The sequence below is a fragment of the Chiroxiphia lanceolata genome, chromosome 3 (assembly GCF_009829145.1).
Source record: "Chiroxiphia lanceolata isolate bChiLan1 chromosome 3, bChiLan1.pri, whole genome shotgun sequence".
Taxonomy (NCBI): domain Eukaryota; kingdom Metazoa; phylum Chordata; class Aves; order Passeriformes; family Pipridae; genus Chiroxiphia; species Chiroxiphia lanceolata.
Window position 1 is genome coordinate 107,652,938 of NC_045639.1, and position 13,143 is coordinate 107,666,080.

The window sequence follows — 13,143 nt, forward strand, 5'->3', positions numbered from 1 at the left end:
CCTGTTTAATTTCTCTTAATGAAATAAGAAAGCATAATTTCACAGAAGTTTAAGAAAAACAATGCAGTACCCCATTAACCTGCAGAGCACAGAGGCCCAAGAAACCAGCAGCGTTCGTGTCCAAAGGGAAATGAAGCTGGTAAACAAGCTAGAAAAGCCAGAAAACAAGCCTGATGAGGAGCAGCTGAGGGAGTTGGGGTTTTCAGTTTGGAGGAGAGGAGGTTCAAAGGGGACCTCATTGCTCTCTACTGCCTTAAAGGAGGCTGCAGGGAGGTGGAGGTTGGTCTCTTCTGCCTTGTCTCAAGTGAAAGCATGAGAGGAAATGGCCTGAAGGGAGTTTCAGATTAGATATTAAAAAACCTTTTTCATTGAAACAGTGATTAAGCATTAGAATAAGTTGCCCAGGGAGGTGGGGGAGTCACGGTCTCTGGATCTGGATGCGGCACCTGGGGATATGGTTTAGGGGTATTTATGGTGGTGCTGGATTGATGACTGGACTCAGTGATCTTGAAGGTCTCTTCCAACCTTGATGATTCCAACCAACAGCTGAACTAAGAGAGGAACAATCTAGTCTGTATTTGGCTAGACCATGGCAGGGCTTTAAATTGTGCAATAAAATTTCTTTACAGAAAGGGGGTCAGGCATTGCAACAGACTGCCCAGGGAACTGCTGGAATCACTAACCCCTGGAAGTGCTCAAAAAACATGTGGATACGGTACTGTGGGGACAGGGTTTAGTGGTGAACATGGCAGTGCTGGGTCAACAGTTGGATTCAATGACCTCAGAGGTCTTTCCCAAACTTAACGATTCTATGACTCTATGTTTCTAAAAATCAAATCTGCTAAACATACATACCAAATATAAATGTCTACTAGATTATTTGAACAATAAATACAACACATTAACCTCTAGCTCAGGATAAGAAACTGTAAGATATGAAAGACTCTTAAAGCAGTGAATTTAAGACCTATATGAAAATTCATGTAATGAAAGAATATCACATAAGAACTACACAAAAATAAAATCAAATGATCTAGCTACTAAAATACACATATGTGCTCAAAATCTTGCGGTAATCAAATATTCCAGTAAAAATAAAGGGAGAGATGGAAACACAAGTTTCTTATTATCACACTTCATATGTTACAAAACCTAAGAGTTAACTTATTTTTGGCAAAGGGACAAAGGTTGCACAATACTCCAGCTTACACAAATATTTTCTATTGTTAAATGCATCCTAAATGTAGCTTGTCATATATTAACTTTATGCACACAGTGCACCATGCAGCCTAAGAGTGTCCCAAAGATCCCTACGTTTCAAAACACTGAGGAATAGCAAGCTGCCAGAGCCCAATGAACCAGGTGTAAAATAGTTATTCAACAATTTATAGTTTAACTGAAACCAGATAAAATCATTTGAGCAATAAATACTGTACACATTTTGACCAAAGTTGGTATTTTTGGACAAATTACTGCATACGGTATTTTCTAGAATACTCCTTCTTGAAAAGATAAAACAGTAATAAAAGTTCTCTCAAAAAATGCCCTTGTTTATAATCATAAAGTGAAATATACCTGTGGAAATATATCCTCATGTTTAACATTTTTAGTTGCTCTTTCCTTTAAAGGAAAAAAAGAGTTAGATGTGCAGTGGAAATGGTTATGAAGAAGTGGATATGAATATATTAACCACATGCATATATTAACCACAGACTTTATGCTAACATGGCACTTCCTTCCACTGAGGATTTTATAATGTAAAGAAAGAGAAAATGATTTAGTAAGAGTGAATATTTAAGAATAAAAATTCTGTATTCTTCATTCATCATCCACTTCTAGAGTGAGTTATTACTGAGCACTAACAGTTTACCATCTCCAGAGGGGCAAGGACATGGTCCTGCTTCAGCCTTCTTATTGCTTCACAGTGACAAAGGAAAATGTTCAGATACACAGAACATGCAGTAACAGCTCTCATTGAGTTACACAAACCAAAACTGAGTTGCAGAAGCAATGATATTTGCATACGTATTAAATTTTAAAAACATCTTTCATAGTACTCATCACAATTTATATTACTAGTTATTTCCATACATTTCCCCATGTCCAGTCAGCAATCTGCTCACCTCGAGATAAGAAATCACTATTAAAACCATAACCAGTCTCAATTTTTGGTGTAATACATAATGTAATTGTCAAATATCTAGTGATCTACTTAAAAATTACTTAAAGATGAGAACAAGAAAATCCTAAATATATTTATCACTGTTATTAATTCTTTATATTCCGAGGGCATTAAAGGTCCAAATTCAGACTCAGAACTTATTTTTACATCAAACTACTGTATTATATGTTAGTAGGATTAGCCATTAACTTTTTGTTTCATGTTAACTGAAAGTTTGTGTATAGCAGAACAGAGCTTCCACAGGAAATCCTTGGCATTACCCACAGGCTAAGCACATGCCCTGCTTTGCTAATAATGTAACACTTATTTGAGAAGGTTGAGGTACCTGAAGTTCTGATGCTCGCTTCATCATCTCCAGGGTGATGTAGCAACCAATAGAATGAGCAATCAGTACCAGCTTTATATCTTTTGATACATTCTTTTTGAGGAAGTTCAGCTTATGCTCTACTTGTCCGTTAAGTCCAAAAACATCCTCTAGCTCCTTAATATCTGTGTCTGAAACATAAAAGAAAAGAAGTCCTTTGGTTCAATGATAGAAATCTCAAGTATCTCTTGCCCCCCACCTAACTTCTTTGTAAAACACTGAAATAAATACACATATTAATTTAAAATAACCAATTCAAACCACCAGACATAATAATTTAAAGTTACCACCACTGGCAAATATAGACTGATGAATCACATTCACAGGATGTGAAGCCTTATGTGTAGCTTGGGAACCAGGGAAGGATAAGGAAACATGTGGAGCTTCTTGGTACATCATCCAGTATTGTGGTCTCCTTCATTAAGGACAAGACCAAACTCAGAGCATTGGATCAGCTTAAATCAATCCAACTTCACAGTGAGCAATCAGGACTTACAAGAGCAATACTGCCCAGGAATAAGAATTCCTCCTCACAGAAGACAAACTATCATGTATGTCATCATGCACTAAAACTTTCAGATATTCAAAATCTCCTGTCTTAAAATAAAGATGTACAAAAATGTCCCATGTCATGAGGAAAACCAGAAATGCCTATGTGTCAACACGGAGCACTAGCACCTACACAAACTACCCCTATTTATGCAGGTTCTTATCACTGTCAATTCAGCCACAAAGAAGATCAAGTTAGAGCTTCATGCTTCTAGGTTATTGTGCAATTTGATCACTGTTTTGCCAGGGACCTCTTAAGAGAGCTTGAGCAATCCCTTATGAGAATTTGGATCATTGCTTCCTGGTCAGTCAACAAGACAAAGTTGAACCAGTGTCTGTAAGAATATACAGCAATTCGGGCATCTTTAACTCTTGCTCATGAGGTGGGTGACATGGATCTCAAGTTCCACAATCTAAGGGGGTTCACAGCTCCTTCATCTGCTAGAAGAGTGCCCTACTCACTAAACTAAATGCTACGTTGAGGATATACCACTCCAGTTTAAGCTGGACTACTCCACTGAAAAGACTGTAAGAAAAATACTAAAATAAGAATGAAAGAAAAGAGGCAGAAAGCATGAAGGAATGTATGCCTCTACCTTACCTAAAGGAGATGTAGTCGCATTAATATCACTTAATGTCTTAAATCCATATTATTATCTCAGGATTCAATTTCATACTCCAATTTAAAACTCCGATTTTTATACTCCTTGCAGGCTGACTTTGGATGTAGCTTTAGTCTGAAATAAGCTAAATCTCCTGGCAGCATGGTTCAGACACATGATAGGGACTGGCTCATCACTGATCCATGGTCCTAGAGATGGCATCTAGGTTCCTGGCAAATGCCACACACCTTTTCAGGAGTAGTTGACAGAGATAGTGCACCCACAGTCCTAACCAAGTATTAGGTGTGACTTTCCACTTGGTTTCTTTTGATGTGCTCTGCAACAGTTCCCTGCGTGAAAAATAAATGTGAAAGAAAGCATCCATCGATACTATAAATACATTAAAAAGACTGAAATGCACTGAAAAACTACTGTAAGAGAAAGTCAGATAGTATCACAGATCCATTTCAGATGGGAGTTGGTTCTGCATCTGCTTGGAGAAAGCGACAACTATGAGTGAACTGCCTAGGACTGTGAACAGCGTTTATCAAATCACAAAGGCTGACGGGACTTTAATACGCTGTAGTAAGTTTGATGGCAATTGGACAGTAACCTCAAATACCAAAAATTACCAATGTTACTGTAGTGAAGCTATTGGAAGGCTGACAGTGACAGTACAAATTAGTAGCCCAAGTGGGCTGGCACTATAACACCTTTTTGATTATCTGCATGAAACATAACCTTTAGAAGCAAAATAATTGCTCAAGAACATGTTCTGATGGCTCTTTTCTGAGTTTAAATTATTAGCACAAAGATGACAACAAAGAAGTTCTTCAGTTAAACTAATATTTCTACTAAAACTACTGATGGTCATATCCCAGCATAACTTATAGTAATTTACTCAAAAAGAAAAAAAGGTTTACTAAAACACACTCAAGGAATGCAAAATTAGATGAGAAGTAATATTTTGTTTATTAGGTCTACATTTTATTTAAATTTTTAAATATATTTAATTACACAGCAGCTCAGTCTCATGAAGGAACAGGTTGTCTATATCACAAGTCTAATTACAGGTATATGTAACACAAAACCCCCAGAATACTTGAAATACAAGAGGCCACTGGATACAGAAACAAGTGACAGAATAAGTTCTATTGAGTATATGCATATCACCATGTGTTGGCTTGTGCAGGTCATTTTGCTATCATTTCCATACTGTCTTAGTCAGGCACTGTCATCTCAGTAACTTATCAGTACATCTTATAATGTTTGACATTCCATTTCAATTCTTGAAAATAAGGTTTTTTACAAGAATTTCAGCTTATTTGCCAGTTAGAAAAAGGGAAAAGGAGGTAAAGTAGACATATAAATCTAGAGAATTCTCCTGGTTCACAAGAACCCAGAAACCAACAAGGAAAGAAAACAAATTTTTATTTGCATTATTCAGTCTCATGAGGTTAATGGCTTTTTTTCACTATATGAATTCTGTATCTGCTAAAATAGTTGCTGAACATTGCTGCCATGCAGCTAATAAACAGTGCAGCAGAGACAGTCTAACCCCATCTCGACATTTTCCAAGTTTAGATAACTATGTCAGACGAATACAGTTACTTATTTTATTATTTATTATATTATTATTTATGAATACATCAGATATCTTATTATTTAGTTATCTAATAAAGAGCAGCGTAGAGATTCTGGCCAACATATTCACGGCTGTTACTGATTTCAGCAGAGATGTGCCTGTTCAGAACCAGTTGTGTTGCCAAAGAGGAAGGATATGGCTGGGGATTAAGAGTACAGTAAAAAGAAGGGCTTTTCCTCCTTGCATTTGCCCAGACTTCAGTTTAGGACTTGAGCATACTCAGCTCAAGCCTGTGCACTAGTGTTTCCTCATGGGAGCTGGGGAGAGCAGAGACTGAAGAAGCAATTTTTAACTGGATGGGTTAGTTGTGATCGATGATGACCATGGACACCCGTTCTACTGCACTGGGCTGAATCATCCTCAGCACAGAGCATTTCACACCACTCAGAGCAAAGATGCTCCAATTCCCACGGCTACTGGTCTGTGTTACACACACATACAAACCCTCTGAGGCTGCGAGTCCTGACAGCCAAGGCTGACCCGAGAGAAATATTTCAGCTGTTTAATACAACCTTTCCTTTCCTTCCAAAATACTGGTTTGTTGCCAAACCCAATCACATTGGCACTATTCCTGGAGAGCCACACTGGAGGATGAGTGTGAAGTATGGGGTTTGGTGATCTGCATGCAAAGCTCTCATCATGGACTGACCCCGCTCTCATCAGGTGAAACTCCAGTAACTCTATATCGAAATATGTATCCTATTTTGCATTGGACAAATATAAAGTTGCCCACGCCTCATGTCACTTCAGGTTTCCCCAACCCAAATGCTACACTTCTCATAGTCCAAAATATGTGAGAGCTGGGCTGCGTCACAAGTTTGGAAGATTTATTTCTTTATTTTACAGAATAAAATCACCCAGGAATTATCCAAAATCAACATGAATTTCTTGGGTGGAGAAGCTTAAATGGGTTCTTTGTATAAGCAAACAGACTTGCACAAACACACTGGCAGTCAGCTCTCCAATGGCTCTACATCAGAGAAGGGACCAGAGTGACTTCACTTCAGGTGTGGAATACATGCCATGGCTGAAGGACAGCTCATTTAAGCAGTTTTCAGATAGTAGAAATTATAAGACTTGTACCTTACGCTGCAAACACCCCATCTGCGCCAAGACATGTGATCTTAAGACTTTATTTAGCTGAAGTTTATTAAAAGAAATACTGTATTTCTTTATTTTCTTTGGCAAAGCATTAATCTTCTGATGTGCTTTTGGAAAAACAAATGCGCCATCACTTTAATGAATCTCTTTTTCTGACCTCTGCTAAAACCACAGGCAGAAAACAATGATAGATTAAAATAAAGTGTTTGCTCTAAGATTAGTCGACAAGTTAATCTTGCTAGGAAAGAGGACTTTGGTTTTCAGGGAAATAACAGAGAATTGTGTTTGTTTGTTTTTTCTGCTGTGTATACAAGGGAAATTCTTAAGCAGAAAAAAAAAGCACAGCAGTTATACAAGCAGACTTTAGGCTGGCAATTCACAAAATGTAGCCCATCATTAAAGAGTCTCCAAAAATCATAGACTTCTTTTTACTGGATGATTCAAAAAGATACAAGAGGCCAGATTTTCCAACAGTACCCTCAAATGTCTGCATGCTTTTGTACTTTCTGAATTTCAAAAGGAAAGGCTTACATGTCCAAACTCCAAACTGCTCTGGTCACAACAGGTGACTGAGTATTTGAGCTCAGTACATACAGACACTTGTTCACTTGTCAGGGAGTGACTTTGAAGTCTGTCCCAAGATCTGCTCATACACAAGGCCTCCAAATTACTCATGAACAAGTAAGGAACTATGTGGAAAGGTAACTTGTGATTATATGTCCTGAAGGAATGGGAGGTAAAAACCACTGGTCTATCTGCACTGCGTCTTCTTCCCTGGACCACTTACTCTAGGAGGTGGTAGCAGGATATCTAAGAAAAATCTCTAATGAACCCCTCGTATAAAATCTTCTGGTCAAGAATTTTCAGAACTGGACCTTTTGCAGGATAAGGACAAGTAAATATCTGGAGACTGAACCAGGGGGCTAGAAAAAAATTCACCTCTTCCTCTGAAGATGGTGCTCATTTCAGCTTTGTGGCATATCATCATGCAGCTTAATGCTAGCAGTAAGGAGAAACAACAAGTTTTTAAACACATGAAAATGCTGTAACAAGAAAGTATCAATAGGAAGCAAAGCAAAGCGGGAGAAAATACTGACAGGTCAATGATGATAGCAAAGCGTATGAAAAGGCACAAAGCATCAAGTACAGCCAACCACATGATTCAGGAGAGTTAGCTCAGCGTCACGTTAAGTCCACTGCATCTCCACCAAATACCCTAAGTACAATCAGCATATTGGGCCAAGTGTTTTACACTTTACACATCACATCCTTTTTCCACTGCAAACACACACACTGCCTGGTGGGAGGAGCAGCAGTTGTGACTGAGTAACTTCTGTTCAGATGAAGCAACCCCTGGGAAGTTTTATCTTATGACAGGGAGAAAGCAACCCCACAACTTAATTACTCAGAAGGATTAGCTGTTAAAATGGTGTGCATAATCAGGACTCTAATTCTGGAAATTAAATAAATAATTTGACTGCTTTTGTTCTTATAGCAAAGACAATAATTTCTTACAACTGAATGATGCCACTTGAAACTGTTTAGATAGAACTGTAAGGTTAAAAATTGAGACTTAAGGTGAGTCTACTACAGGCATCCCCTAAAGACATATTGCTTAAAACCTGAATGTTTCACCCAATTTTTCATTTGATTAGTGAACCCTGGATAATTTGTATGAGCAAGCAATAAAATGCCAAAGAAATGGGATGGAAACCGTGAAAGAATGTACAATAAATACTGAAGAACACCAGGAACCGGGTCTTAAAGCATTGCGTTTTAGATTAACCTTTAGACCTTAGGCTGTCCCTAGCACCCTCAGGAACTGTTCATGCAACTTTTAAGATAAACACACCACTCATTAGTGTTTATTGGAGCAATTACTTTTTGTAAAGGTATCCTCCACAAATAAATTACCATTTACTTAAGATACTGAAGTGGTCGTATGTATTATTTTCTTTACTAGAAAAATAACAAGACCTTATTTTACAAATTGAACTACTGATTTCCTTTGCTATCTGCATATGTATTGCTGGGACACTTGTTTAACACCTAATCTGTTTTTCAAAGGAAGTTGTATTATAATTAAATTAGTACAAGCATAGTGTGACAGAATGAACTAATAAACATGACAAATACTAAACCACAAATTTTTATTAAAAGCATACAGGAGCATATTGAACTTATTAAATTTAGAAATCTGTTAGAAACTTATTTTATTTTGCATTCACAGTCTTGCTTCCCTCTGATTAGGGTAACTATTACCAAGGTATGCTGAGGTAACAGCACAAACTTTGTCTCCAATTTTGGCAAGGTAAACACCATTAAAGAGTGTTTTATTACGCAGTTTTACACCAATCAATGTCTCCATTCCAACCACTCTAACATGCATGAAGCAAATATAACATAGGTGTTTTACATAACATAGATGGAAAAGTTTTCTGTATTTGAATGACTGCATTTTGCAGGCATTCACTAAGCTGAACAACTGCAGAAAGTACAATCTGTAAGAATTTTCAGCATCATATTACAAAGAGAGAAAACAAATAGTAAAATAAAAATTAAAAAACAACCCCTTAGCAGGGCAGAGTTTAGAGAACCACCACTCTATACGAGTAGATCTGAATTTCTAACAAGAAGTGACGTCAAGGAGCAAAAACAGAGAGATCCGAGCCCATGGAAAACTGATTGTCCATGTTACGTTTTCTGGACACACTCTGTGAATGCCTTCCACTTGCCCACACAAACAAAACTTTACACTGCAACAAAACTTGCTTTTATACAGTTTAACAATGAAAGAAAACAAGAGTAACGATGTTCTGCACATCACCAAGACTAGGAAGATATAGCATAGATGGTAAAGAAAGGACAGTGGAAATTCTGTGAGTGTTGAAGGAAACAAAAATAGATGAATATCACTTCACAGGCATTGATTCCTCTGGTGTATGACAAATGAGGTGCTGTGCCACAGTAGGCAAGTCCAACAGTCACACCTATTGAAAACAGCACTTCAAAACTTTGGGAAGTTTAAACAGATACAAATAGAGAAAGAAGTACTGAGAGCAAACAAGGGAGAGCCGAAATTTGGAGCAGAGTAAGACAGCTGGCCAAGGAAGACAACCCATGTTATTTCACAGACAGGAAATAAAAAGAATTATTTCCAAAGTAAGAGAAAAGGAGAAGGAGCACACTACGATGTCAAGAGAAGGAAAAGAGAAAAAGCAAGGAGCTGAGAGGGGCCGTTATGGATTAACAATAAGAATTTTTACCTCACAGTGACCATACACATTGATGGGTGACATTTTATGAAGTGTTTGATCCTTCTACTGAATTCAACCTATAACTTTTGTTAGGCCCATCCCAATTTTCCTTGAAAATCCCTCCCAAAATTTTATTCAGAACTGCAATAGAGACCAAGACTGAAACATTCAACTAATTATGACTCTTCAAAATAATACCAAAATAAAACTTATCTTGAGAATAACACTAAAATAACACTAATGCACTTCCTGCCTGACTAGCTTCTATAACGGCATTAGGATGGCATTGAGTAAACTTAGTTCTTTTTCTTTACTCTTGTGTATATTCATCTTGGATGATACTATTTCAATAGAAATATAAAGCAAAGTGTAGGTTTCTATGTTCATTTGTCCATGGAAACATTAAATTTAATATTCAAGTCCAAATTATGTAACAATACCATCTGCATCCTTTTTAAGCAGTAAATGAGCCACTTAGGCAAATATAACATTTTTCCATCTTTCATCCTTCAAAATTTATTTATAGGTTATAAGAGGCTTTCAAAGTTGTTATCTTATATTCCCTGATGCTGTAAACTGGTGCCACAGTGCTGACTGAAAAGAGCTACGTCAGTTGATTCCAGCAGAGAACACGACCGACCCCCTGCTACCAGTGCCGAGGGCAGTAGCACAGCACGTATGCAAAATACTCTGCCATGCAGTGCTACCTCACAGCACTCAGTCCATGCTCCTAAGCTGGCTTGAAAAGCCCTGTAATCTCTGTGTGGGCTCCTCTTTGCACAAGGAGTGTGAGCTGACAGCAAAGGGAACCAGCCACGGCTCAGTGACTCCCAGCACTGATCCCTGCTGGCAAAAGAGAAATGGACAAAACAGTATATGTAAAAGCCTGAATTTATGAAAATCATTTCACTTTCTACTTTATATAAATTTAGCAGGTTTCTTTATCAGTTGCTGATGCTTTAAATAAGCGTTTGCACGTGCTGTGCAGTGCAAGCTTTGTATGTTTCAGGTGGAAACACAGTTTTGCCAAATGACCACTTCAAATTCTGATTTATATCTCTTCTTCTCCAGTGTTCTGTTACATTGTTTAAAAATTAATTCTCTATTACCAAGATAGCAATTTCCTTTTTAACCTTCCTGAAGAAAATGCTGAAGGTTTCATTCTTAGTCACTGGCCTGAACTGCTCAGCATGGCAACTATGGCAACATGCCCAAGGTAATGTGATGGTTTCATTTTAGTTGGGAGTTTTACCTGATAGCTGAAATGGAGGTTTAAGTGACACCACTACAAAACTGAGTCCTAACAAGAAAGCTGGATAGGAACTTCTACAAGGGCATGGAGTGATAGGACAAAGGGGAATGGCTTTAAACTGGAAGAAGGCAGGTTTAGATTAGACTAAAGGAAGAAATTCTTCACTATGAGAGTGGTGAGGCACTGGAACACATTCCTCAGAGAAGTTGTAGATGCCCCATCCCTGGAAGTGTTCAAGATCAGGTTAGAGGGGGCTTTGAGCAACTTACTTTTATGAAAGGTGTCCCTGCCCATGGCAGGGAAGCTGGAACTAGATGATCCCTTCCAACCCAAACCATTCCAAGATCTGTCACTACAGATGAATAAGGGATTTTTTGGTCTTCATTTTGCACAGGTGAGAGATCCGACATGGAAAGTAAACCAATTCACCACAAGCAGTTCTAGAGTCACAGTTGGACAAAGTTTGGTTTTCTCACTCATTTAAATTAGCAGATATTAAAGTAACAGCTCAATACAAATGCTTTGAAACTGCCTGCAGCTTTGCAGTATAATTTATATAAAAAGACAGCAACTGAGTTTGACCTGCACTCTAGATATAAACAGATCCAAATATGATCAAGTAGAGTTTTATAATAAAGTGAATTCAGAAATACTGAAATTGCTCTCTTCATGATTAACTGAAGAATAAAACTTCTTCCTCCAAATCATGTAAACACCAGTACAGAAGTCAGTGGAGTGTCTGAGAGCAAAGACCCTTTAGTAATATGTTTGAAAACATAATTCTGTTTGGAAAAATATGACACTACAATGGCAACCCCTGAGAATTTTAATTATCTGCTATAACGTTTAACCAATGGGGAATAATTTGAAAACTAAGTAGTCACCTGACCACACCAGTAATTTCATAGCTAAATTAGATAATTTTAATAGATGTATGAATCCACTAATCCTAAAATTCAGCCTTTAGGAAGGTACGAATGTCTGGCGTAAAGAAAGAGAGCAGTGCCATGTGGTATCAAAACTAGGAAAAAACAAAAACTCCTTCACCCAGCAAGCAGCTTTGGGACCCCCTCATTCAACCTGAGTCCACAGTACCATATAATTTTCTTTATCATTTCTCTAAGCACTCAGCCTCTACTCAGATCTTACTGAGAGATTTAGGTAGATACACTGGAGGTATGAGTAATTCACTACTGATTATTTCAGAATGAGACCATTTGCAGTTACTTTTTCCTGCACACTCTGCTTTACAGTTTCCTGTATTTCCCTGAAATGCCCACATTGCTCCTTAAAGAAAAGGAAACTCCCAAAACCAAAACAAAACAAGAAGGGGCCCATGTTCCAAACCTGATTGATTTTAGAATCTGGAATTATGTTGTGATGATTCCTCAGTCTTACAGCTGAAGATCACTGTCAATTAAAAAAAAAATGCCACCAAACACTGGATCCCATCGAGATCTGCACCATTTGTTGCAAGCTTTGTGGATATCAAATTAAATCAAAGATCTCTATCATAAAGTAGAAACTCTTATTAGTAAATAAAAGTATTGATCAGCTTTCTTCCTACAGCTAACCTATGAAGAAAATAAACTTTTTTGACTCAACTATAAAAAAAAAAATCCAGACCTGTTACACCTTCAGACACAAGGAATTATTCTCTGCTATTGGGGATACTTTGTTTTCATTCTGTTAGCAGCCATAACTATATCTTTCAAAGTGAGTTGGGTTAAAAGATTCTTAAGTATACCCCCCGGGGAAAACAATCTGAATCATCTCAATATTGTGTTTATTGAATTATGTTAGGGTTTTACTTTCCCTATAATAGTATGGTATACATTTAAATAAGTTACTCTGAAACAGGACAGTGCTGGTCGTCTCTTGGAAATCAGGACACCAGAAGATACAACTGTTACCTCTTCATAGAGTTCACATTCTTGAACACTTTCCCCACCCCCCAACAGCCATCTGTATGTAATCAGAAATGATGGTACCAGTTGGAGAACATATCTGTGTCATGGGGGGAAAGGTAGAATATGATCCATAAACAATTTCAAAACCTACATCCAAAGTTTCCTGGAATGCAGTAAAGACATTGTACTCTCTAATGGATGGATGTCTTGATGTCTTTTTTTTTTTTTTTAACATCTTGTTTTCCGGATAAAGATCCAGAAGATTGTATCAGGTTTCAAAA

General features: G+C 37.6%; 1 protein-coding gene across 3 annotated transcripts in view; it reads right to left on the minus strand.

The window, feature by feature from the left end:
* LDAH (lipid droplet associated hydrolase) overlaps window positions 1-13,143 on the minus strand; it is a 111,745-nt gene that overhangs the window by 58,486 nt on the left and 40,116 nt on the right. For all 3 annotated transcript variants that reach the window (XM_032682936.1, XM_032682937.1, XM_032682935.1), the window contains exon 4: window positions 2,508-2,677. In XM_032682936.1, the coding sequence (XP_032538827.1) occupies window positions 2,508-2,677 (170 nt within the window). The remainder of the gene's footprint in view (window positions 1-2,507; window positions 2,678-13,143) is intronic.